This window comes from Thamnophis elegans, chromosome Z (genome assembly GCF_009769535.1).
Source record: "Thamnophis elegans isolate rThaEle1 chromosome Z, rThaEle1.pri, whole genome shotgun sequence".
Classification (NCBI taxonomy): domain Eukaryota; kingdom Metazoa; phylum Chordata; class Lepidosauria; order Squamata; family Colubridae; genus Thamnophis; species Thamnophis elegans.
In genome coordinates, this window is record NC_045558.1 from 68,237,987 (window position 1) to 68,265,341 (window position 27,355).

At 37.4% G+C, this 27,355-nt stretch overlaps 1 protein-coding gene across 3 annotated transcripts; it reads right to left on the reverse strand.

The window, feature by feature from the left end:
• On the reverse strand, window positions 1–24,043 carry HERPUD2 (HERPUD family member 2). Of its 3 annotated transcripts, XM_032237547.1 has the most exons (9): window positions 23,422–23,508; window positions 21,672–21,773; window positions 21,168–21,245; window positions 19,260–19,367; window positions 18,446–18,597; window positions 4,814–4,933; window positions 3,433–3,756; window positions 778–892; window positions 1–299 (listed from the first exon to the last, which is right to left on the reverse strand). In XM_032237547.1, the coding sequence occupies exons 4-9, from the start codon at window positions 19,350–19,352 to the stop codon at window positions 141–143; spliced, it is 963 nt and encodes a 320-aa protein (XP_032093438.1). In that variant the 5' UTR covers window positions 19,353–19,367; window positions 21,168–21,245; window positions 21,672–21,773; window positions 23,422–23,508; the 3' UTR covers window positions 1–140. The 3 variants fall into 3 exon arrangements, with proteins under 3 accessions (XP_032093438.1, XP_032093435.1, XP_032093434.1); XM_032237544.1 differs by lacking the exon at window positions 21,672–21,773 and having other exon boundaries at window positions 1–280; window positions 23,422–24,043; XM_032237543.1 differs by lacking the exon at window positions 21,672–21,773 and having other exon boundaries at window positions 23,422–24,015.
• Between the last annotated feature and the right edge of the window lie 3,312 nt (window positions 24,044–27,355).

Sequence of the window (27,355 nt, forward strand, 5' to 3'; positions counted from 1 at the left end):
ACACATATACACATACACGTGTACATACACACATATATACATATACATACATACATACATATACATACATGTATAATGATATTTAAAATACCACTCTCCCAGAGTCAACTTCCATGTTCTATTAGTAATTCCTCCTTTGTTTAGTTGCCAACTTGTGGAGGTCCTTCAGGAATGAGGGATGTAAAGAAAGTGGTAATGAAAGACCATGCGGAAGCCATAAATCCAGGAGGCTGTTCTGCATTGACATCACCAATGTCTTCACCACTATCTTCTTCAATACCTTCATCCATGAGACGTTCCTTTATATATAATATATATATATAATATATATATAATATATATATAATATATATATAATATATATATATATATATATATATATATATATATATATATATATATATATATATATAATATATATATATATATATATAAAAAAAACTGAGTTAATTATTTAATGTAATTTGTATTAACAGAACTACTGTAAACTATAGTTTCTTGGAAAACATGTGTCCTATCTAGATACCAATATAATGTATTCCTCTTTGCAAATTTGATAAATTATAGACAAATCAACACTATGCTTATAAATTGTAAAGAATAATCAGACATTGCAATGTAAAATAAATTTATTCAGTTCTGATTTTAGTAAAACTTATTCTCTATTAAGCATGCATTAAATCATCTTATTTTTATTTCTTAAATTTAGAGTTGAACTCTCATAAAAAAGTAGTTCTTAAATTTAAAATTAGTGGTGTTGCTCAATTCATCTCTTACCATTTCTTCAAGACCAGCATTATTTACATTTTGACCATCATGGTTTATATCTGCATTGTTTGCTGCAGGCTGTTGGATTCCTTCTTGCCTGAATGGGAACCACCCAGCTTGGTGCCTTTATAAAAGACATTGACAAAATTACTAAAATGAAATAAAATATTTAGGTCAGCAAATAATATAAAGCAACAAATAATAATAAATCAGTTAAGACTAATAGCATCTAACTCATTCTTCCCCATCACTGTGCTTTCCAGATGCGTTGGGAGTACAACTTGTAGAATTCCTGAGTCAGATACATAGATATTTTTGAATGTGATTAAATGTATTGGATATAATTTCATGATGTAAAGTTAAAATAATTCAATTATATATTTTTAGTAAATGTAACATATAAAATGAACACGTAGAAGCAGTAACATGTTCTGTTTTAATTTAGAAGAGCACATGACAACTCACTGTAAATTTTATAAATGTTACTTATTGATCAGCTTTCAGGAATGAAAAATATTTATATTTACTGAACAAAGGATTAGATTTTACTGTAAACTAAAAAGTTCAGTAGATTTCAGTGAATCTAAATATAATTAAATTTGTATAAAACCACTAAAAAGAGGGGGAGAGGGAGGGGAGGGCAGAGGAGAGGAGGAAGATGTCCAACACTCACTGCCAGTTTCCCACAAGAAAATTCAACGGGGAAGCCAAGAGGAAGTAAGACATTGCTCTGGAACTGATTTTTGAACCCTGGTGGTCATTCTGAATCTCTGTTTAGGTAAGAAAATATCTCTGAAATGATAACCTAATGGGTCAGGAGTTTGTCTACTAACAAATAAAGATATAAAAATACACTGAATCATCAGGATTCCGTGATAGAGAAAAATTCAATTGAGTTCAATCTTTTGATAGCTTACTTCTAAAGGACAGAGTCTTGCCAAACTAAAGCTGTAACTGGCTAACCTACTAGAAGTATCTTCAGAGATAGTAGGTTGTGGCTATCCTGAACCTCTTCCACCACCACCACCCATCCAGCTTGGAACTGCACAGCCTCTTAATCCAGGCTTCTCTCTGAAAAAAATTGTGTTGCCAAAATTTTCTCCCATTGCTCCTGCAGATGTACATTCCATCACATACATTTTATATATTTTTAAAATAAGCATTTAAGATATTAAATAAACTTTAAAATAAAATTATATAATTAACTGAATGCTTGACCATTATGTACACTTTGCGATTAAGATCCTTCTAAATTCAGTTTATGGATTTTCTAAAATATAGCACCAGGATTCTCACCTTAGTTATGAACTCAGTGGCTAAACTTAGGCAAACTATTCATCCCTCAGACTCTCATGGTTTGCCTTTCCACTAGTAAGTGTTACTGGAAGAATTAGATTATATAATGATGGGTACAATAGTTTTTATTTTGTTCATGATCCATTTCTGTATTAATATAGATATTCCAATTAACTTCTTCAAATTTTAGAAATGTGTTGTAAACTTACATGTTCATAGAGTCTTTTTAGGGTTCCTTTTCATATTTAAATTCACAATTATTTTTAGATTCTAGTATTACAGAAGTTAGAAAGGATGTCAGCTGCTATGCAGACTAATCACAAGTTGAAATGAGCCAGATGCAGTAGCAAAAGTATACTGTTTTTTAGATAATTGTATGAATTTGTATGAATATATATATATATATATATATTTATCAGCACAAACATATATATGTATGTATGTATGTATGTATGTATGTTATATTTGTGCTGATAAATAAATAAAGGGAGACTAGATCTATTTCAAGCTATTTAGCTCTCATCAGCTAGCCATACCCTTACTGGGATTCGAACCTGTGCTGTATGGCATCTTAGGCAAACGTCTTAGCCATTAAGCCACAGGTCTCCTCCTTATCAGCTGAAGCCAGGGAAGAAAGTATATATTTAGTGTCACAACCCCTGGTAAGTCCCAATTATGGGAGGAAGCTAACTGCTTCCATTATCTGTCAATCGGCTCATCACAAGAGTCCATCACGACAGAAACCCAATGTTTTTACTGTTGCTTTTGTTATATTTGTGTTTTATTTGTGCTGATAAATAAATAAAGGGAGACTAGTATAGATCTATTTAGTCTCCCTATATATACTAGTCTCCCTTTATTTATTTATCAGCACAAATAAAACACAAATATAACAAAGGCAACAGTAAAAATATGCATACATACACACACACACACATATATATACATACATACATACATACATACATACATACATACATACTGCCAACAAGACAGCCATCTTTTTAAATATACAATTATCCAGGAAGAGAAGATGCATTAAGATGCACTGATTTTCCTAAACTAATCTTAGGGTTTTTTTTAAATGCAGGTGATGGTGCTACACTGATTAAGTACTCCAAATTAGACCATATGGGGGAAAAAATAACTGTAGCATTTACACCATGTTCATAAAATAGTAAATTGCTTAACTGTGTAACAGAAAAGTTTAAAAAACCCTGCAGACTAATCTGCAGTTTTCAAAATGAGTGTTGGGGAGTCTAAACTGATGAAGTTCACAACAAAATATATAATGTTCAAACTTTTCCAGTTTTTCAAATTTAAATTCACAAAATTATGTTATGATATAAATATATCATATTTACTTACAGGTAAACTAATAACATAGCTCCCATCACCATAACAAAGCGACTGAAGGATGAATAGAAATATACAATACTAAGAAGAACAGTGGCTCTGGAGAATGTGTATATCCAGTCCAGCCAATCTCTATTGAAGTCCTCTTCATTTATGACTGGGCCTCCTTGAGCATTCATCTGCACATTTTGATTTATAGGTCTATTCTCCTGTGGAGCTACATTTGGAGCTGCTGGGGCTTCATTTGCAGGAACATAATCAGAATTTGAGGGCTCCGGAACTGGAGGACTGGTAGACTCAGGACTGAGGTTTTCCTGTGCTGAAAGTGCAGCTTGACTATAAAAGAAATAATGAATAGCTTCTCAAAAGTAAGGCATATTAGTTAGCTACCTATAATATGCAGCAAAAGAATCTCATCATAGTACTTAAATCAGTTGCTGTAAGAAAGGCACCCATCTCCCCTGGATGAAATAAGATTATCTCGCACTGATAGCTGAAATAGGCATTTTAAAAATCAGCCTGAAATACTGAAATTATGGACAGATAACTGTCCTCAATTATACATTGCTAATGTATAATGGCAATTAGGACCAGAATTTCCACTGTTCAGTAATGAAGATATATTTGGATCAGGGTACAGCAAGGCTCAATAAGTGTGCATGGGGGTGCCAGGGAGGTGTAGACAGGCTCAGGGAGGGTATATAAGGATGTGAGTGAGGTATGATGACATTCAGGAGGGCGTAGAGAGTATAAGGGAATGTGTAGTGATATGAGGGAGTTGCAATGAGAATTTCGGATGGTGTGTGTCTCCAAGGGAGGGTGGGAATTGGGGAGGATGTACAGCTCATGAAGGAAACATAGTAAAGGTCAGGGAAGAAATATGAAGGTGTAAAGGAGGAGGTACAGCAAGGCTTATTTTTTCCTTCAATCTCATTGAATTATCATGAATAAGATTAATCATGCCACTAAATATGACAAATTTCAACCATGTAAAGTGATTTCCCCTTTGACACAAATGTGCAGGTAAGATAAATTTTTACATTAAAAAAACTGGAAATATGGGAGTGTGTCTTAACATTGTATTCTTCTGCATTTCTAATAAAATTCTTCCCAAAATACAGTTAGTCTAAGGGATGGAAATTTTCACTTTGTAATAACTTTTCTCTGTAATAAAGCATATCTCTGAATCAGCTACCAAACAAAAATAAAACTACTCTTAAATAATCAAGTTTTATAACTCAATAATTCTAGTAAATGCTTTAACAAATCTGTATTTTTATTTCAGAATTGGTTGGTTAAAACTAATATATTTTAAAAAACCAATCTAGACATTGTTTTACTTATCAATCTTCCATCTGAGTACTAATTAAAATCATTTTCTATTTATACTTACTATTGCATATAATACTGATGTGCATACATCTGTTGCCACCATAACATCTGGAGAGGGCTGATAGTAGGATATACTGGACACCCAGTTGATATTCCTTGCACAGGAAACTGATTATCTACACTGTTAGAAGCACACTGAAATTTAATTATATATCTCTGCTTTATATAACAGAGGTACAAATAGATAAAATATATGAGCTGCAAAAATTCAGGTACACAAAGAATAAGAATTTCTATATTTCTTTGCTTTCCTCTAGCAGTTGGGATTTTTGAAGCCCAGATTTGGGTAGGCATGAAGTTAAAGAATGTATTTTTTACAAAATGTATATGGCTCTATCAAAGAATTTAAGGTAGTTCGTAACTGATAAAACATACAATAAAATCAGAACAATAATTGATTTATCACACTTCCTCCAAATAAATATAAAACCCAGTCTTATTTTAGGAAAATCTTACATAGAAAAGAATGAACAAGAACAATGATATATTAAAAATAATATAATTTCATAATCCCCCGTGGTTTATAATTTAAAAATAATAATACCAAGTGTTTAGCAAATATGTAGAAGATTGCAATAAATTGAAAAGAACTGAATACTATCACAAAATTTAACGTGTCCCAAACCAATCTCCAACAGAAAAGGTGAGTATCCATTTATTTCTATAGAAAAGTCAATATAAATTCTGGAAGATAAAATGCTGGCACATTCACTAACTGCCTTCACACCAAAGGCTTCAACAGATACTTTAAGAAGTTATGGCTATACCTGTTGTTCCCTTCTTCATCAACTTTTTCTAGGAGTGTCATGTTTTTAATTTGAAAGCTAGGAGGCAAACTTTCTGATATTTGAAAGCTACTCTGGAATAAATAAATAAGTTAAATAAATAAGTAAAAACTATAATGTAAGTAACCTGGAAACAAATTATTTTTATTTTTTATTATAATAATACTTTATCCCAAAAAGTGTGTATAACGTAATTATATTATGCTTTCAAGAAAATAAAAAACCTTAACAGAATAACTTAGCAAAATATTGTTACATTATGTTAAAAATGTAACCAGGCTTGCATACAATGATTTACTAGCAAAGATGATGATTTAGTTAGCAAGAGGAAATGCTAAAATAGTAAGTTATTATCACTGTTTCTTGGATTATATTTATTTATTCATTACTTCAATTTACCATTTTTTCAGAGTATAAGACGCATCAAGGTTTTGAAGAGGCAAATTTTTTTTAAAAGGTAGGTAGGTATAGGGAGAGAGAGGGACAGAAAGAAAGAGAAATACAGTAGGTAGGGAGGAAGGGAGGGAGAGAGAGGGAGGGAGGAATACAGTGGGTAGGTAGGCAGGGGAGAGAGTGTGTAGGTAGGCAGAGGGATAGAGAGAGAGAAATACAGTAGGTAGGTAGGGAGAGAGTAATAGTAGTATCTTTATTATGGTCAAAGACCAGCAATATACATTTGTCTTTACACTATATTAAAAATACTAACATTAAAATATAATTAAAAGTATTTACATTAACAGTGGATAATAACATTATGGTCCGAAGATTGTTAAAGGTATGTCCAGATAATTGGTACAAGATGGTACTATACCGTAGCCATTTTTTTTTCTTATGGACATTGCAGCAGCACAGAACTTTGCCACTGCATATGTGGTAACCGGGTTAGTGTCCTGGAGGAGAAAGCCTAGATAAAAATTGTCTGCCCTCCCTGGTAATCTCTCTAATAAGGAGAGAATATATGCAGACCTACAAGCTCTGTATAGCTCGCAGTGTAATAGTACATGTGAATTATCTTCCACTTCTCCTTTACCACATATACAAATGCGTTCGGCTATAGGTGTTCTCTTATACCTGCCCTGGAGGAGTGCTGAAGGAAGAATGCTAAATCTGGCTCTGAAGAAAACTATTCTTTGTTTTGGAGAGATCAGGTCATTTAGATATCTTGCAGATTCCCACACACCCTGTTTGATTCTGTCCCTACTGTGGAAAGGCAACCTATTTAGTTCTTCTTGGAACTCCATGTCCCTCATTCTATTGATTATTACTTGCTTTGCTTGCTCAAAGCCTAGGGACATTAAGAATAATGGTGAAAGCCCATAAGAGCCTAGCTTGTGATCAATTGCTTGTTTCCAGGGGGAAGGGAAATTGTCAGTCAACACTAGTGGGGACAGTCCCTCTGGAAAGAAATGCATTTTAAGCCAATAAATGACCATCAACTTCCAGGCTCTTACTTGAATTTGAGGCATGCCTGTCTCAATTCTTAACTGGGCATTTGGAGTTCCATTGGGAGCAGCTAAGATGGCTCGCAGGAATTTTGTTTGAATGGTTTCTAACAAGTCTCTCTTTGCAAGGATTCCTGTTTGTGCCCCGTAAAGAATTTGTGCCAATGTTTTGGCCTCAAAAAGTTTTAAGGCAGCAGGTACTAACTGACCTCCAACTGTATAAAAGAAATGTTTGATTGCATTTGAGGACCTAATGGCTACTTGCAATGTGTGATCCAGGTGTGCCTTCCATGTCCCTAGTGAGTGGAAAACCACACCAAAGTATCTAAATGTTCTAACCTGTTCCAAACTATATCCTTCTATTTGCCAGGAATATTGGCGTGGTCTTTTAGCAAAAACTAAAATTTTTGATTTATCGAAGTTAAGGACCAGCTTGTTTTGCCTGCAATAGCCGAGTGTTGCCCTAATTGCTCTCTTCGGTCCTATGGGGGTTTGTGAAATGATAGCGGTGTCATCAGCATATAAGAGAATTGGCACTTTGCGTTGTGCTAGGTTAGGAGGATGGAAATTCAGGTTCTGTAAAAGCTCAATCAGGGGATTAATATAGAAGTTGAAGAGGGAGGGGGACAGGATGCAACCCTGCTGTACCCCTTTTTGTACTCTTACTGAGCTGGTTAAACTCCCTTAGTGGTGCATTTTAACTTCTCCCAGAGGGTGATCCTGGATATTGAATCGAAGGCCTGTTTAAAATCCAGGAAGGCCACAAAAAGAGAGGATTTTTTTTTATGTGTGTATTTTTGTACTAAATGGTGGAGTACCAAGATATGATCCACCGTCGATCTTCCTTCTCTAAAACCGGCTTGTTCATCTTTGATTATCCCCCCTGAAATTAGCCAATCTTGAAGTTTATAATTTAGGTGTTTGGCATACAGTTTACTAATAACGCTTAGAAGACCAATGGGTCTGTAGTTGCCTGGGTCATTTCTATTCCCTTTTTTATAAATTGGTATGATAATTGCTACTCCCCAATCTCTAGGCATATGGCCTGTATTGTCTATAAATATAAACAGTAATGCTAAAAGTGGAGCCCACAACTGGCGTTCTTTTTAATTATTTTTGGAAGGACATTATCAGTTCCAGGTGCCTTATTAGCCTTTAGGGCTCCGATCAACCGGGCTATCTCTTCTGGTGTAACTGGGGGGCAGTGAGGAGTGTGGTCCAAACTAGCTTGGCTCTCCTTGGTTACATAGTCAGGATCTGTATAAAGCTCCCTAAAGTACTCTTCCCAGACATGAATTGGAACCTGATTTGTAGGGGGTAGGGGAGGTTTTCCCAGTCCCCTGGTGATGTACCAAAAAAGGGATGTATTTTTTGTCCTGGCTGCCGTAATTAGACTATGCCAAGACTCCTTCAGGGCCGCACTTTTCTTTTCTTTTCTTTTAGAAGGTTCTTATATTGTGTTTTCAGCTGCTTTAAGTAGTAAGTTTGCTCCTCGGAGGGGGCACCTTTACTTTTCTTGTATTCTTCATTATGTATCTTTTTTAGTTGAACGCAATCTCTATCAAACCATTTTTTGTAACTAGCAGCATTTTGGGGTGAGCTAGTGATCTGTTACTGAGAACCGAATTCAAGTTTACAATTAAGGATTCAAACCCCTCTAGGTAAGATCCCCCACAGTTATTTCTTAGTAGGGATGTACGTAACTCTATGGTTTCAGGGGCTAACATCCATTTGGTAACTTCCTTAGCGTTTTTCTCATTCCATTTAATTTTTACCTGGGTATTTTGAGTTTCTAACCTGGGTAGGTAGGCTGTGCCTGCCCTTAGAGAATTTTGGTGCAATGTGAGAGTAAGGATATTGTATTATGATCACTTTCCAATCGCGAGTCTACCTCTATCTTCTGTAAGAACTTCAGGAGGTCATATGATATTATCCAGTAGTCAACTGTGGATTTTCTTCCTGCTCCCCGGTAAGTATATTCTGCTGGGAAATCGCCCCATGGGGACCCGTTAAGGATACACAGATCCAAACGTTCAGTCATTTGTCTTACACATAAGCCTGCCCGATTAGCTTTAGGGTCTTTAAATTGTCTGGCATGCAAAGATTTATGTGTTACATTTTCATCATAGTGAATCTTAAACTGCTTATATAATGCTTGATCATTTGGCCCCATCCTAGCGTTTAAGTCCCCCCCTATAATTATTGCAGCTTTGGGGAATTTGGCTGAACAGCCAAGAATAAAATCTTATATGCTGTCCCAAATCTTGTTAATCACATTATTCTTATTAAGTGGAGGAATATAGATATTGAATAGCAAAATCTCCACCTGTTTAAATAAGAGTAATGTAGTTACAACCCATGATTGGAAAGGTGGCAGTGGTACACATTTAAAATGTAAGGATGTATTAACTAATGTCACAATACCCCCTTTAGCTCTCCCCCCCCCCACCTTGCTTGGGACAGCCGGGATTGAGTTGACCCAATAGCCATCTAACTGAATCTCTGTGGAGGCCCAGGTTTCCTGCAAGAAGAGGATGTCAAATTGTGATATATAGTCAAAAAAGAGTTGGTCTTTTGATGGGACGGACCAACCTGCTATATTCCAGGTTATAAGGGAGAGTGGGTCAGCTTTTGGAGCTCATCAGGAAACTTGATTTATACAAAGGGAAGTTGTCTGGCTGTTACCATGGATTGAGGTGTCATCGCACACTGAATTGGTCTTCTTTAAAAATAGGGAGGACCCGTCTAGGTCATGTGTAGACTCTTGAGAAACTTGTTCAGGGTAAGAGGTTTTAGCACCAGCTAGCAGAGCTTGCCATTCCGAAGCCTCTTCTCTGGTTGTAGGGCAAGGCGTTATTAGGTCATCTTTCATTCTTTGCAATGGTGGCTCTTTCGTGAGTCGACTCTCAGTATCTTGGTTTGGAGCTGGTGGTGATGAAGGTGTCATGGAATTTTCACACAGGGATGAAAACATCTCCATCTCTTCTGGGGTCTCTAATACCCCCTTTGGGTCTTGGCTTCTATTTTCTATGATCTTGAATTCATGCAATCTCTTATCCTCTGGGGGGGAAGTGAGAGGCTCAATTATTGGGGAAACCAGGTCTATAAGTGGCTCTGTTGTGTCCATTGTGATTTCTTTAAATTTTCTAGCTTGAATAATATATTGTCTTGTTCTTTCCTTGGGAGAACACCAAAAGCATTAATAAGGCCAGCTTCTGTGCTGTTAAGTATCTCTTCTCCGTGCAAGATTGGTTGACTCCCACTATCATTCTCTTTCTTTTCCAAGGTTGAAAATGAGGTGATGTCATTCGCCTTGGAGGCTCGCATGTTAGTTATTAATGGGATAACCCTTTCCTCACCAAAGACTCTGATAGGAAAGATTCGAAAGGAGGCTAAAAATGCCTTTATCTTGAATAACATCTGTGGTATGGTGGGCTGTTTGAAAGACAGAAGGATCCGCTTCCAATATGGGGCCTCAGGTAACCACTCCACAGCACGGAGATCAATCATGGCCCTGTGACAGTGAAGAAGCTGGCTTAGGGAATTTAATATTGCACTTCTGGAATTCCAACGTCCATAATTAAGTCTGTTCAAATGGATTCTGAAAACTATCCTTTGTGTTTGTAGCGAGCGATATGATTGTTGTAATTGAGGGAGGGCTTCTTTCCTGAATTCTTCTTTTTTGTACCTTTTCCTCTCGATGCCTTGTCTTGGGGGGGGGGACTGTTTTTTTGAGAGGACTGTCTCCTTTTATCTGTCTCTTTAACTGTTTCTCTGGCTCTTTGTTCTATTTCCTTTTCCTTATCCTGCAAATGGGAGTTAATCAAATCTTCTGCCAGAACTTTAGTGGGAGTTCTTGGGGCCCGATATTGCATTTGCAGAAAAACAGCTAAATCTTTTTTCAATGACTCTACATCATGTTGGATGGCAATTAATTGTTCAAATATTGAAACCACCGTTTGCGCTGCGAGAAGGCATTGCTTTGCCATAAACTCGGTTGAATTTTCCCAGGGTAAACTCTCCATACTCTGAATTATCTGGTTGTTCTTTGCCTTTTTAGTCTTTAACTTAGACTCCATAAAGGAAGTTGTTGGACTAGTTGTTTGTGATAAGAGCTGGCAATCATTTAGTTGTCCCTCCATCAGATCGGAGAAGTCTAGTAAATGCTGATTTGCTATATCTTTTTGCCGGTCCTGTTCTAATCTCTCCAGATTGTTGGAGATGGGGGGGTTAGTTTTACTTACAGATCTCTTGCCAACAAAGAGCTCCTCAATTCGTAGTTGTTTTGCTGTCTTCACTGGAGGGAGAGATCCTGGGCTGGTGCCATGGCGTTTCTTTCTTTTTCCCATGCTTATTTAATTCTTCGGCAGCAACAAAAGTTTTTGTTTGTATTATGTTCTACGCTGTTATCTCCACCAAAAAATGTTAATTAAATAAAAAAGAATCGAGTAGGAGTACTAAAAATTGATAAAATAAAATAAAACCGGGAGGCACTACTGCAAACACGCTCCAGCTGCACTGGTTGTAGCTCCACCCCCCGGTAGGGAGAGAGAGAGAGTAGGTAGGTAGGTAGATGTTTCCAGGTGTATTTATCCATGTGCTGGAGAAGAAAATCGCTGACAAGCCTTAAGACTTTGTTCCTGCTAGCACAGCACTTGATCAATGTAATTCTCATCAGTTAAAGAGCTTTCCAAAAGGAAAAAAAAGTTGTTGCACTCTGCAAACCTCTGAAAAATGGCCCATTTTTCGCAAAAACGGACCCTTTTTTTCAAATAAAAGGCATGAATAGCCTTGGGGGGGGCTTGCAGAGTGCTCCTGCAGGGGTGGGGGAAGGGCAAAAAAGAGCAGAAAACGGGCATGTTTTTTGTCAAAAAAATTGCATGCATAGCCTTATGGAAGCTTATAGAGTGCTGCTCGGGGCTGGAAGGGCACAAAACAGCCCATTTTTTGCTCATTTCTGCCCTCCCCAGCCCCCAGTTCTCTGAAAGCCTTCATAAGGCTATGTACGGCCATTTTGGCAAAGTGGGCGGGCTTTGGGAGGCAAACAATGCTGTATTTGATGTATAAGATGCATCCAGATTTTCAGCTTCTTTTTTGAGGAAAAAAGGTGCGTCTTATACTCCGAAAAATGCAGTATGTAGGCTGATGTTCTGCCCAGAAATGACAAACACATAAATCTAACATATGTATTTTAAATTTTTTACAATGACAATGCTATACATTCTTTTTAGAGGCAACAACAGGATTCACTGCAATACACATTGATGCAATCATATTGCATCATACCAGGATTCTATCTTAGAAGAAAGTTGGTTGCAAAGTGTCACAGGAGACCTCGTTAATCTTTGTGTACTCAGATTCAGGAGATGTAAAAATATTAGTAATAAGAAGAGAGAACCAATAGTAGTTATTTAAAAATACATAGATATAAAGATGGCTGGACTACAGTCTGTACCTTTTGTAGTTTACTAAAAAGAATTAGCACAAAATGTTTCAATGACGGAAGCACTGGGCAGCAGAGATCAAAATCTATGAACCTATCTGGTCACAATGTATAGAAAATTGAACCTGGAGTGACAGAGAAGTAAATGATAAAAAGTATAAATTATCATCTGAAAAGAAAGAAGACTGTGAATTTGCAAAACTAAAAACAAAAAAAGAAGTAATAGATTGGAATAAAAACTGCCTGATCTTGTGAAGTGTAATAGATAAATAAACACAAAGAGGTGATGATATAGGCTTACTTATGAAATATCCAAAATGCATTCTATAGAGTATGAATTGGCATCAAAGGTGGTATTCAGCCAGTTCTGACAGATTCTGGAGAACGGTAACGGAAATTTTGAGTAGTTCAGAGAACCGGCAAATAAGATGGCCCCGCCCCCTGTCTCCCAGCCGATTTTCTTTCATTTCTTTGAATAGGAAAGTGGAGCTGGAAAGCAGGTTAGTGGGGTGGGGAGGGAATGGGGATTTTGCAGTATCCTTCCACAGCCACACCTACAAAGCCATGCCCACAAAGCCACACCACTCCCACAAAGCCATGCCCACAGGACCAGTAGTAAAAAAAATTCGAATCCCACCACTGATTGGCATTATCTTTCTAGATCTATAACAATTATAATTTTAAAAGAAAGAAGCCCAGTAAGAACATTGGAAATGAGTGCAGAGGGTAAGTTTTCAACAGAGTAAAAGATATAAAAAATGATGAAAATATTTATAAATAACTAAAGGAGAGAATGTTGGAAGAAATACTTTAGATACTGGAATGAAGATGACATCGTTTACATTGAAGAGTGAAATTGAAACTAATGCTGTAACTGCAGGCATCTTTTTTAAAAAAAAATATGAAAAGGAAGCTATAAATACAAATAGTAAAACTTCAGTATAGTTTGTACAGGTGACAAAATGTTAAAATATTCACATGTTTATTAGTTTAAGGAGTGGCGATGCAATTCATTTAATGTATTAAATAAGAAATATGGTATCTGTTCCTGATTATTGGAACAATACCATTGTTGTTCTGCAATACAAAAGGAAATATGTGAATGAAAAACTTATAAGGTGATTAGTTCAGTAAGTGAGATTGAAAAAGAATCTGGCAGAATTCTGACTGAGTACAAAACACAACAATGAACAAAATTTGGGAAAGTCGGTGTAGCTTTATACAAATCATAGGATGTGCAATGAGATTTTTTTTAGATCTTTAAAAATGTATAACAATTAAAAGAAAGCATACTGTACATTTATAGAGATTTACAGAAAACATACAGGTAATCTTCGACTTACATCCATTCATTTAGTGACCATTCAAAGTTACAACACTGAAAAGTGATTTATGACCATTTTCACACTTACGACTACTGCAACATCCCCATGGTTACATGATTAAAATTCGGATGTTTGGCAACGGGCATGTAATTATGATGGTTGCAATGTCCTTGGATCATGTGATCATCTTTTGCAACTTTCTGACAGGCAAGGTCAATGGGAAAGCCAGATTCATTTAACAACCATATTACTAAATTAATAAATGAAGTTATTCACCTAACAAGAAGGGCAAGAAAGGTTTTAAAATGAGGCAAAATTTATTTAATAACTGTCTTGCTTAGCAACAGAAATTTTTGTTTCATTTGTAGTTATAGGTCGAGGATTGTCTACATATGAATAAATATATATGGGGTAGTTACGCTAACATTAGAACTATATTGGTAAGAAATATGAATGTACTTTTTGTATGTTTTTATGCATTGGCTGAAAATCTGAAGACTTTGCAGTATGATGCAACTAGAAAACTAATAGTCAAAGCTTAAGGTAATTGCATGCAACAAGAAAAATGAAGTGAAAAAGTTACACATCGAGAGAGAAAGATCATGATTTAAATATGGTCAATTATGAATGCCAAAATGTATGTAGAGCTATGTTCCAACATTGTTATACAGAAATGAAAGCTGGGTATGTCAGGAGAAACATAGAATTTGTGTGGAAATGGAAGTGGGTATGAATGACAAGAGATAATATATAGAACTAATTAATATTGAAGGAATGTGATTGAAAATTATCTGTGCTTAAGAGAGTTTGATCTTATAGATAGAAAGGAGGATCAAGTAGCAAAACAAATCATATAAAAGAAAAATGTACATGGTGAAAAGAAACAAAGTTGTGGTTAAAGTAAGGAGGGGAGAAGTCTGAAAAATATCTGCAAGAAAACCATCAAGCTCAGAGAGCACCAAGGACTCAACAATTTAAACCTGAGTTACAAATACTCTGTTCTATTGGTATAAAAGACACTGCATGATATAAACCAGGGGTGTCGAACTCAATGTCCATGGGCTTGATCCAGCCCCCAAGGTGCTTAAATCTGGCACACAGGGCTGCCCAGGAAATAGCAAAGGACCAGCCCGCAGTGCCTCTGCCAATGAAAACAGTGCTCAGGAGACCTACCAGGCTCCATTTTTGGCCATGATAGCCTCCTGCAGCCTTCTGCCAGTGAAAACAGAGCTCAGGGGAGACATGCTGCCCCCCCCAGACCCCATTTTCAGCTGCTACATCCTCCTGCAGCTTTGTTTTCTCTGTCAGAGGGTTGAAGGAGGCCATTGTGGCCAAAAATGGGGCCCTGAGAGGGGACACGCCCCCCCAAGCTCCATTTTCATTGGCAGAGGGCTAACAACACTGTTCCCTCTAAGGTGCGCGACTGCGCGGCCGCGCACATGGCAAGAAAACACCGCGCAGGACTTTTCAACTCCCGCGGAGTGATTTCCACAGGCTCCGGAAGCTGGGGAAGAGGTCCTTTGCAGGTGCTGGCCAACTGGCCCTGGACTTGTTTTGATGAGGACGGGGCGACTGACGGTAATTGTGAAGCCCCAAAGCCCCCGCCACCACCGGACTAACTGCTGCTGCCTTCTCCTCCTCTAACAGCACCGCCAGATTTGCTGCCCGGCGCTGCGGCTTTGAGGAGCCTTGAGGCTACGGGAGCCAGTAGGAAGGCAGCGGAGGGGTGGGAGCAGGAAAAAAAGCCCCGATGGCTCCTCAAAAGCACGACGGTGGAGGAGGGGGCAGGGGTAACGTGGAGCTCAGGTGCTCTGAGCAGAGGGGGAGCCGCGGGAGTTTTTGCAGCTTCACCTCAGCCGCAGCGCTGGGCAGCAAATGTAGTGGTGCTGTTGGAGGAGGAGGAGATGGCAGCAGTTATTCTAGTTATTGCAATGAGCAATACTCATTGCTTCCATTATTGTAATCTTCATGCCTGAAAGATGATCTTTCCATTTTAAAAGTAAATTATTTATGGAAAAAAGCCCAGTATCCATTTCAGGTTATGTAAGTAAAGTTAGATAGCTATAGAAAGTACAGACTAATATCTGTTTATATTTTGGACTGTCTAAGGTCTTATTGCAGAATATTCCTAAAAAAATGACAAGAGCTTCCCTTATGTCTCGTATCATTATTATTATAATTTCCAAAATGCCAGAAGAGTAGTTGAGTGCAAGGAATTGCAGAGAAAGTCATCCAGCCTTGATTGAAAGGAAAAACTGAACATAACTCTATACAATGAAATGCCAGTAGTGTTTAAGCTTGTTCATGTTCCAGCAGAGTGGCTTGCTAAAGTGACTGTTTCATGTAAATTAAACTGAAGTTGTCCATTTAAAGTTGCATGTGGCAATCTATGCATAGTGTCTTACATTCTCTTACAGCCCATATCAAATATTTATCCCCATCCAAGATGGATGATGGTCCTCTAGGAATAATGTATAAAATCTGGAGGAGTTGAGAGTATTATCAAGATGCCATCCTTTGTTTGATCTATATTGGGATTTTTAGGGTTGACAGGTTTCTACCTGATGATTAGACCCATCATTCCAACTTCGTAAGAGATGCTGGTGTTTATTATGAATGGCTTTAGGAGGTTGTTCTTGTTTTGTGGAATTTGTACCCTAACCTACAGATCTTTAGCAATTCAAACTATTTTCTAAAAGCAGCCTTACTTGATCATATTTTTACATTGTTGTTGGCTGGTTTCAAAGAAAATACAGGAAATCATCAATTGGTTGAATACAAGGATTCCTGATTAATACTCAACTTCAGACATGACTGTTTTAACTGTAACATAAGGCAATGGATTTCTGAAACACTGCTACAGTATGGGATTCCTTAGAAGGTAACAGGAGGAAATTATGTTACAGAGAGATTGATATTAATATGCTCCATGATTTATTACAAAAAAAAAATGTTGACTTGCAAATTTGCCCAGCTGAAGGAAGAGCTATCCCACAAAGAGCAAAGTCATAGCAGAGAATTGGAAGGAATGAGGCTTGAGGTTACCCAACTAACATGGGAACTGCATCAATGTGAAATCACAATTGCTTCTTCTTTGGGTTCTACTTTAAGCTTAGAGCAACAACTAAAAATAGAAAATGAAAAAGTGGAGCAAAAGACAATAGAGCACACAAGTCTTAAAGCTGTCAAGTTTGAACACCTCTGGGTTTTTTTTTCTAAAGGGTTAGAGGTACAAGGATCTTGTAACCTGACAGCTTTAAGACTTGCGCACTTCAATGCCAGAGTTCCTGAGCCAACATTTTGGTTGCTAAGCAGGAGCGTTGTTAAGTGATACTGATATTATATAACACTTTTAATTAAGCGGGTACCTTGAATAAACATAACTTTGAGTTTCGAATAATACTGATTTCATTGCTGTCTTAGGTAACATCTGTGAAAAAAATTCAGGTGCTCAGGCATGAAAATGTGCCGCTCAAACACTATACTTTTCCGCTCACACTGAAAAAAAATTAGAGGGAACATTGGCTAACAAAACAAACTAAAAGCAAAGCAAAACAAAAGGAGAAATGTTTCCCCTTTTGCATTTGAGCATCCAAGAAGGGACAGAAAAAGAGAAAGGAGAAAGAGAAAGGAAAAGAGAAAGGAAAAGAGAAAGAGAAAAGAAAAAGAAGGAAAGTTGGGAAGAGAATAAGGAGGGATAAAGAAGGAAAGAGGGGAAGGAAGAAGAAAGGAGAATGAAGAGGAAAGGAAAAAGAAAAGAGGGAGGGAGAGTGGGAGGGAGATTATAATGAAAGGGAGGAAGGGTCTGAGGGAAGTCCTGCCTTAATACTTGGCCACCAGACGTCCTGCTCCCCTTTTGCCATCCCCTTGTCTTCTCCTCCTAATCTATCCTGGTGGTCTGCCATTTTATCACTGAGGATGCTTTGGTTATAAAGCTGGGTCTCCTTGTGTGGCGAGTGAGTGGGCCTCCCTCTGGTCCACATACTTTGCCCTCCCGCACACACCATGACCAACATGGCCAAGAAGTGTGAGAATAGCAGCAGCAGCCTTGAGGAGGTAAGTGCAGCAGGCACCTCTCAGTGAAGCAGGTCTGGGCTAGTGCCCAAGGAGCTTGAGGCCAGATTGGGTGCTTGCCTTCTGCCGCCTAGGGCCTGGACAGCCTGCACCACTGAGGATCCTCCTTATGGCCTGACAGGAATGATGAGGGTTAGGGTTCTCTATGATTTTGCCTTCCTCTCCTGGAGACAATGGATCCCCCCAGTCCTGCCTGGGCCACCACAGGTCTTCCCGACACAAATGACTTCAAACTAGCTATTTTGTTCCCCCCCCCCCCCCCCGCAGCCACATACACACAATGGTCAAACAAAACCCTGATGCAACCATCAATGAAATTGAGTTTGACACCCCTGATGTAAACATTAAGGAAGAATAGTTTGCAAGGATAGAAAGACAGGCAGAGATACAGTGAGTGCTCTTATTGTATATTAGTTTTAGTCAAGTATTTTCTTTCATTTCCTTTTCTTTTCTTTATTATTTTTAACACATTTTCATTGATTTGTGTATTATTTTGCTTATATTGCTTATACTATAAAATGTTGAATAGAACTTTAAGATTCAAATCATGTATATGATACTTACCCCTGCAGAAGATATGAAAATGGATGGCTTTGCATTTGATTATTTTGTGTCTGTGCAAGGTTGCGATGTCGCACATCTTCAGAATTACTGACAGTTGTATATACAGTTTCTTGAGATGGGGAAGGAGATATTGATCCCAAATGTTCTGAACTCTTAAAATGCAGATAATAGTTTGAATTAGATATGCAAAGCATTCAGTGCTGGTTCTTCAAAATACTATGAAAACTAGTTTAATATTCTATACTGGACATTAGCTTCTTCCTATTAGTAATCCAATTTTTATACCTTATAGCAGTTTATACCTTGCCCAGAATATCTTTATGCATCTTTTTAAAAAACATTTTTTAAAAAAATTAATAGAATATTTTGCTGGCTAAAATAGTACATACTGTATTATTTTAGATTTATAAAAGGTAAGCAGATTATGAATTGGAAAACATCATCATGAATCCAGCACTCACGATATGATTGCCATATGAATGTCAGCCTATCTATATTGGGACCAAGACATCTGTAAATGCTTTGTAAGAGATTTGCTATCATCTATTATCTCCAAACATTATGTATATTCTTGGAAGGATGGGGAATAGTACTTGCACATTTTTTTGTATTTTTAGAAAGCATAGTTCTAAAAGATACAGACTAAAAACCTTTTATTATGCCTCATTCATCAAATGGCCAAAATAGTTGATATAATGCCTTCCTGACAACAGTACTATCATAATCACTATTATAAGTAGGAATGAATATATTAAAATAGCATTTATTTATTGATAGAACTTAAATGATTACATCTCACACAAAGATAACTTACCAAGCTGTTGCTAGATGCTGAAGACTCATGACTTTCTCTATCAGGTTTTGGGGAATTTGGGGGTGTCCGTGAAGAACATACTAAATGAACCATATGATATTCATCTTGCTAAAATAAAAGGGAGTATTTTTAGCGCTGTCTATTTTCACATTAAATCCATGTTGACTAGCAATACCAATCATCGTGTAAGTGTTCATATAATTAGTACAGTAAATATGTTTGAACAACACACTGAACAGATTACTGAATTAACCCATTTTCTACATTTGTACAGACTCTAAGAAAATATGTTGGATTTGCAGAACAAATTAAACTATGATTTAAAAAATAAATGCAAGCTTGTAATTATGCAAATACAATTTCTAGGTCTTAGTCTGACCTAGTTAATTCAGCCAATGAGTACCAAATGTAGACAGGTTTATTATGACCATTCCAGCTATAGTATCTGTATTAACCATCTAGTTTTCATTTTCAAAGAATAGCCCCGCACACACAGCAATGGGTAGGTGCTCTCTTTTGGCTGGCTGGCTGGCTCTCTTCCTTATCAGAAAGAGAAAACACAGAACCAGTAAGCAAAAGCAAGAGAAGGAAGGAAGGAAAAAAGGAAAGGAGAAAATAAGGAAAGATTTTGTGGGTGTGGGTGTTTATGTAAATCATAATTCTTTATTTTATTTTCATGAGTGTTCAAGAAAAATAGATCTAGTGATCTAATTATGACTATGACTCCACTTCCATTTTTATACCAAGGAACATCTCAGTTTACTTGCCAATGAGGCTTGGGAGGTTCTTTAGTCTCTGGGTCAGAAAAATATGTGAAAAAGAATTGATATTAATATCAGGATCACCCCATATCCTAAATTTATACTCCACCTTCCAATTGTTTTATCCAGTTTCAAATAAATATTCAGAGTAATTTTTAAAGAAATAATAAATTGCCATTTATCTACAATGGATTTCTATCATAGGGAGTACAGGAATGTAGGTTTCCAAATACTTCTCTCCCAATATTATGAATTTAGGCTTTGTCTTCTCTATGTTACTTTATTTGAGAATAGTGTTGCTTTATAACTTGCTAATCCTGACAAAAAAAGATTTAAGCAAAATCCAAACATTTTATCTTACCTATCTGCCTGTCTATGTACCTAAACTATATTTAAATAAATCCCTGGAATTTGCTTAAGACTTTCTTCTGAGCAATTTTTAAAATAAAAATGTTTATATTTTGTTCTTCACTGCATTATCAAATGACCTTGTGCTTCTTCAACAAATGGCATGTGATTCTGAGTAAGATGAGAAATATTATTTTCCATATGGATTGTTCTAGTATTTCTGAAATAGAAAAGAGAAGTAAAACACTAATCCCCTTAGCTCCATCAATTGACTCCACCTACACTCTGGAGAGCAAGCAATCAACAGGTTCACTCTTCTTTCATCAGTCCCAGTGAACCATCATTAATCACTGCTATTCCTCCCAAATTTATACTGCTGTTGGCAACAATCATCAATTTTAATCTCCTCTTTATCAATAAATAATTACAGGGAGAGATTATTAGAAAAGGCTGTAATTGTTCAGAATTAGAGCAGCAATAGATCTAACCAATGCAATAAAATAGTTAGGAAGTATTACAAATTTAACACTCATATTTATGATACATAAAATAGCTAACCTTATGTATGTGTACACTTAGAAATATACAGTAATTATCACAGTAATAATTTTCTAAAACAAATAATCAATTCATATTGTAAAAAAGTCAGCATATTCTGTAGTTCATCATACATTGGAATTGCTCCATTTTACAATAGTAACAATTCCCACATAGTTTAACAATATTTAGAATTCTCATTTAAGTAAAAGATTTATTTAGATATATTTTATTTAAAATATGGTAATTGAGTAAAGCTTACTTTTCTGAGAATATCTTTCAGTTGCAGGTGATCAGGAAGCAACCTGCCAGAATAAACCAATCTCTGATCCTTTGTAGACTAAGAGATGTGACAAAGGAAGAATTAATCCTTTTCAAAAGCATTATATTAGACCCACAAACAATATTTGTAGATTAATAGTTTAATTTAATATTATTTTACATTGAACATTTGAAATATGTGTAAATGGTGTCTAAAGCTTCAATCTACATGCCCATTGATTACAAATACACAAAAATGCTTTTATGACTCGAGCCATGGAATAGTTCATCCAATCAGCTTTAATAAATGAAGTAAATATATATTTAAGTAATTTATTTGTCAAATGTGATATATCTTGACTATTGTCATTTATAAATATTGGTCTTGCTAAATTAGAAGGAAATAGGATAATAAATTGCCACAACTAATTGCTTTGTCTCACAATATTATGCTTTAACCAGTTTGTTACCAGTGCTTTTTTAAACTGTCTTTATTTTGACATACTTAGCTCCTTCAGTGAAGAATATTAATATGATTCAGAGCTTCCAAATGTGAGTTTCACTATCATTCAGTGTGTATTTGATAAGAAGGGATTCAAATGTATTGCTGAAATAAATAATACTTGATTAGTCTTATTCAGAATATTGAATCTCTCTAAATAACATACCTCAAAGGGAAGATGTTTATCTATAGATTACGAAAGCTCTCCTGTTTGTCAATTTGTAACCTTCAATTAGCCCAAACAGTGCATTATAATGCAACAATTTTTGAATGAATATACCTCAAATCCATTTAAAGAATGTGTACAAAATCCGGGGCCAAGAAACCATGTACTATAATGTGCTATATAAAAATTCTAAACGAAAATCAGGAAGCATATCACTAGATGATAAGGTACCAGGCTGGGAATTGAAGGAATATAAGTTCTAGTCTTGTCAGATAGACCTTTGGTCAATCACTCTCTCTCAGTCTCAAGGAATAAGAAAATGACAAATCACTTCCAAAAATTTTGCCAAGAAAACTGCACAAACTAGTAAAAAGCCAGGAGTCAATACTGACTTGAAGGCACACACACAAACCCCCCAACCACAAAAAACTATTGTTTTTTTTTTCACTTTTCTTTGGTTTACTGTGTATTAAAGCAAACCATTCTTAACCTTGTAAGTTATAATAATTCACAGTATATTTTAGAAAACAGTAATCATATTTGATTACTACTAAATATTGATTATTTTAATGCAAACATAACAGCCTAGGAGAGAAATCAGGCTTCATTTTCATAAATAATTTCAAGATATCACTACATTCTATCAGAACAGGCATGATTTCTCTGAACTGCTTGTAAAACTACAAGAAAGTGCAGGTGAAGCCTTGGAAATGAGTTTGTATCTATTTAAAATGTTAGAAAACAAATTACGTAGCAAAAACATATTAGTTTGCTTAAACACAGTCTGTAAAGGCCTACAGCAAAAATGCAACAATCTATTCTACAAGTTGATGCAAAGAACCCTTGCAGAAAAATCAAGAACATCTTGAATTTGACTGAGTTATATAGTATCTTGAATAAAATGAATCAAGAGATAAAGAGAGAGTAGTGAGACAATTGTGTTCACCCCGGTATTATGAAAAGGAAAAGACTCACCTTTAAAAGAAAATAGCTATTTACTCATTTCCAAAAATAAAGTAGATGGTGGAGGTAGAAATGTGCAGTAGTTGGATTCAATCTTGTGTTTCTTCATTCAGTATTCAACAATGGGTTCACTTGTTGCCTACTTGGGCTCAAGGAAGAGAAAATGAGCAACAAGTGAACCCATTGTTGAATACTGAATGAAGAAACACAATCTTACTGGGGCACACTTTGGTTTGGGAAAGGCCTAGTTGTTAGTACTATGCCAAGGTCTGACACCATTGCTTGGGAAATAGCGGGTAGAGCAGATAACTTCAAAATGGCATTGAGGTCCCATGGGATACCAGTAGGAATGCTATATTTTATTTCTGACTATTGTACAAGTTAAAAGCCTGAAATGTAACAAAGAAAGCTTGCTCAAATACAGAGACGATGTGAAAAACTCCATTTTAGAACACCATACTCCTTTCAAACGTATAACTAAAGCAAGGCCCAAAGCAAAAAATAAAGCGTTCTGCTTCCACGCAGCAGCTTTTCTCGGTCAGCATCTCCTGAACCCCACCGACTGCTCTGTTTCGTCCGGGGACTCAGGAGGAGGAGGAGCCAAAACAAAGGCGAGAGGCTCACCGGCTTACTGGGGTACACCTTGGAGAGGTGGCACTTCAGTCTCCCGACGGTCCAGTCCAGGAAGCAGCTGATGGTCTGATCCATGTACTTCTGGTTGGGCGCTTTGATGATGAGCGTGACGGGCGCTCCCGCTACCGGGGTCTCCATCCGGGCCGGCGGTTGTCTAGGCGGCCGACGGGCAATCAGGCTTAGGAGCAGCAAGAACCAGAGAAGCGCCTTCCAGAAAGGGGAGTGGCCTCGCGGCCCCCAGCGCCCATTTCTGTCCGCTGGGAGCTGCTGTTTCCTTCTCAGCTCAGCACGGCTCAGGCCTCCAAGAGGCAGAAGGGTAGCGTCATACAGTGGCCACGCGCAACAAGGCCAGAGCCCGGGTCCGGCCTTGACGTAGCCCGCCGCTGCCCCGCAAACAGCCGCTCAGCCAATACTCTTACCAACCCACATCGAGCCTAAAATGGAGTCCGGAAAAACAACCAACCGCCCCGCCTGACCAGAGCTCAGCACAGCAGCGGCGGAATCGGTGGTTGTTGCTGCTCTATCGCGTGGCCACCAGAGGGCACTTTGGAGCAGCGGTGATAGCCGTGTCCGGACAGACGAAGGCAAAACAGCGAGAGACTGGTTTCTGCTTGTGCGGTTCGAGTTCCCGAAGGACAAAAAAAAATCCCTTGGGAAATGAAGCTTTCTATTATTGTTGTGTTCGGCTATGCCACGTGAATTTGGAGCTGCGGAAACTAGAAGACGGCTGAAGCCAACGAGAGGCAACAACGAACAGAAAAACAGCGGAAAAGGAGAAAAAGCAACCAGCAAGCAAAACAATAGGAAAGAAAACGTCATTTTATATTTGGGCATAGTTTGTCCAAGGACACTTAGCGAGTTTTCAGCAGTCCCCTTTGATGCGTTGGATTTCCACTGCAAAAAGTCAGGGAGGTGTAATACAGCTCAATACATCGGGAAGATGCCAATTGGGAAAGGATACCCTGTAACTGGAAGGGGAGGACCATAGACCAGTGGTTTGAGTATCTGCTCTAGCTCTTAAGCATCAGGTACAGATTAACAGTTGGAAGGGATCTTGTAGACCATCTAGTTCAATCCCTTGCCCAAGCAGGAGCCCCTACACCATTTCTGACAGATGGCAGACCAGTCTTTCTTGAAAGCCTCCAGTGATGAAGCTCCTACAACTTCTGAATGCAACTTCTGTTCTATTGGTTGATTGCTCTCACTGTCAGAAAGTTTCTCCTTATTTCTAGGTTGAATCTCTCCTTGTTCATTTTCCATCCATTATTCCTTGTCTGGCCTTCAGGTGCCTTGGAAAACAGCTTGACCACCTCCTCTCTGTGGCAGCCCCGCAAGTAGTCCCACTGAGTCTCGCTGGGAATAGGGCAGCATATAAATAAAACGAAACCTGAAGTATTGGAAGACTGTTATCATGTCTCCCCTGGTCCTTCTCTTCACCAGACTAGCCATTCCAGTTCCTGCAACCAACCAGCAGGAATAGAGGCAAGCTGGTGAGAAAGCAGAGCAGGAAGGTGGAGAGGAGAGCTTGCTGTGGACCATCCAGGGAGTCCTGTTTGCTGGTGGAAGCAGTGTCCTGGCACAACAGACCAACAAACAGGAGACACATGGCTGCACAGCAAAAAGCAGTGCAGGAGGGAGGAGAACCAGCAGCAGCAAGGGGCAATGCAGTGAGCTAGAGCCAGAGAGCAGCGCAGAGAGTAATGGGGAAAGCTATGGTGGAGGTGAGTGGAGGGCTGAGAGGAACAGACTAGAAAGCGGAGTTGAGCCAATCAGAAAGCTGAACAGCAGTTCAAGAGAGCTGACCAGAGCAGGAACAAGGTTGAAAAGATTCAATCCCCAAAAGACAGAATAGAGCTGTCAGAGAAAGCAACAAGCAGTTGGAGCTGCGAATTTAATACATCTATTAAATGTAATTTATGTGAAGTACTAGAGGAAAAAATAACGGCTCTAGAGGTAACATTAGCCAAACGCCAACCTACACAAGAAAGCTATGCCCAAATTGAACCAAATAATAGCAATAGCACTTAGACTTATATACCGCTTCATGGTGCTTTACAGCTCTCTCTTTTTATTTATTTTTTATTTTTTTATTCTGTTACATACCATTTTAAGTATACATTCACATAATTGTTATTCTTCTTTACATTTATCATTCTTATACATTTATTATTTCATTTAATAAGTTATGATGTACAGTTTGGGTTGCTTTATTTACCATTTCTTCCTCCTTTTGCAACACCTTGTTTTCCCTTTCTTTTCTCCCTCCCTTCTCTACTTTCTTCCTTCCTCCTCTCTTTTTCCCTTACCTTTCTCCTACTCCTGCTCTTCCTCTTCCCCTTCCTACCCTCTCTCTTCCTCTTTCTCTCCCTCCCTTCCTCCTCCCCTTAACTTTCTTCTTTCCCCTGTCTTCCTTTCATTCTCTCCTCCTCTCTCCCTTTCTTTTTCTATTATTGTTGGTGTATATTTCAAAACTCAGTTTATGTCTCCTTGGGATGGTATTTCTGCCAACCCAAATATAATTTAGTATCATTTCTTATTCCCTTACCTTCGCTGATCTATCCTAGTTATGTCCCCCCCACCTTTATATCTCACTCTTGTATATATACTTATATATTTAATATTTTATTTTCTGTTTTCCCTTCTCCCCCTCCCCTCCTTTTCTATTTAATAGTGCGTCATCTGGGTACTTTATCTTCTCCCTACTTTCTTTTCTAGCTTGCTTTCTCTAGCCAATCATAAAATCTTCCCCACACCTTGAAGTACTCCCAATTCTTCTTTATCCTTTATTTTCATTGTCAACCTATTCATCTCTGCACAATCTAATATCTTTTTTATTATCTCTTCGTCTGCTGGTAGCTTATTTGATTTCCAATTTTGGGCAAATACCATTCTTGCTGCTGTAGCTACATTATAATCAAATAAGTATCCTCTTTCTTGAATTTCTCTGGGATAATACCTAGTAAAAATATCTCTGATCTAAATTCTATTTCTTGTTGTAACATTCCCTTTAACCATACACTTATTTTAGTCCACTTATTTTAGTATTTTCTTGCTTCTGCACATGTCCACCACATATGATAGTATGAACCTATTGCTTGTTGACATTTCCAACATTTCGCTGACTTGTCTTTAAACATCTTTGCTAATTTTCCTGGTGACATGTGCCATCTGTAAAACATTTTGTATAAGTTTTCTTTATAGGCTGTTGACATAGTTAATTTATAATTCCTTTCCCATAGTTGTTGCCATTTTTCTAGTTCAATCATATGGCCAAAATTCTTTGCCCAAGTTAACATTGTATCTTTAACCACTTCTTCTTCTAGCATAGTTTTTAATAGATAGCTATCTAGTTCTTTGGTTATTCTTTCTTCCGTTCCCATAAGTATCTTACCCAACTCCAAATTTCCTAAGTTAAAACTATATTCCCTTTTACCTTTTTCATATCTTGATTGTATTTGCCATTGTGAAAACCATCCTATATCAATCCCTTGTTTTTCTAATTCTTGTTTTTGTTTTAGTTCTCCCTTTCTGTTGAGATACCTTTGTATCTAATAATATTTTTTCATACTACTAATATTTGGATGTGTGAATGCTTCCATTGTTGAAAGCCACATTGATATTTCTAAATAATGTTTCCCTTTCACCTTCCTGAAAAGACTGTACATTGTTGGGTGAAAACAGAGGTCCCTTCTGTTGCCTGTAGTCCTCAGCTTACAACCACAATTGAGTCCAATATTGTTTTATTTCTTTTGCAATTAGTATTATTTAACAGGATGAAGAAGAGGCAACATGGTATAACTGCTTTCTTCTCCAAAAAACCAAGATATGAGGAATCAGCTGATCTACAACAGTCACCAGCACCAACACCACCAGCACCACTAGCACCAGTGCCAGCACCACCAGCACCAGCACTTCCACCACTTGA

Bases quoted from the DNA above. Each gene is read 5' to 3' on its own strand.
- HERPUD2 (XM_032237544.1), bottom strand. From the start codon at position 23,568: ATGGAGACCCCGGTAGCGGGAGCGCCCGTCACGCTCATCATCAAAGCG. The intron at 21,246-23,421 runs GTGAGCCTCTCG...CACATCTCTTAG, and splicing joins AGGTGTACCCCAGTAAGCCG to TCTACAAAGGATCAGAGATT. The intron at 893-3,432 runs GTAAGTAAATAT...TCTTTTATAAAG, and splicing joins GCTATGTTATTAGTTTACCT to GCACCAAGCTGGGTGGTTCC.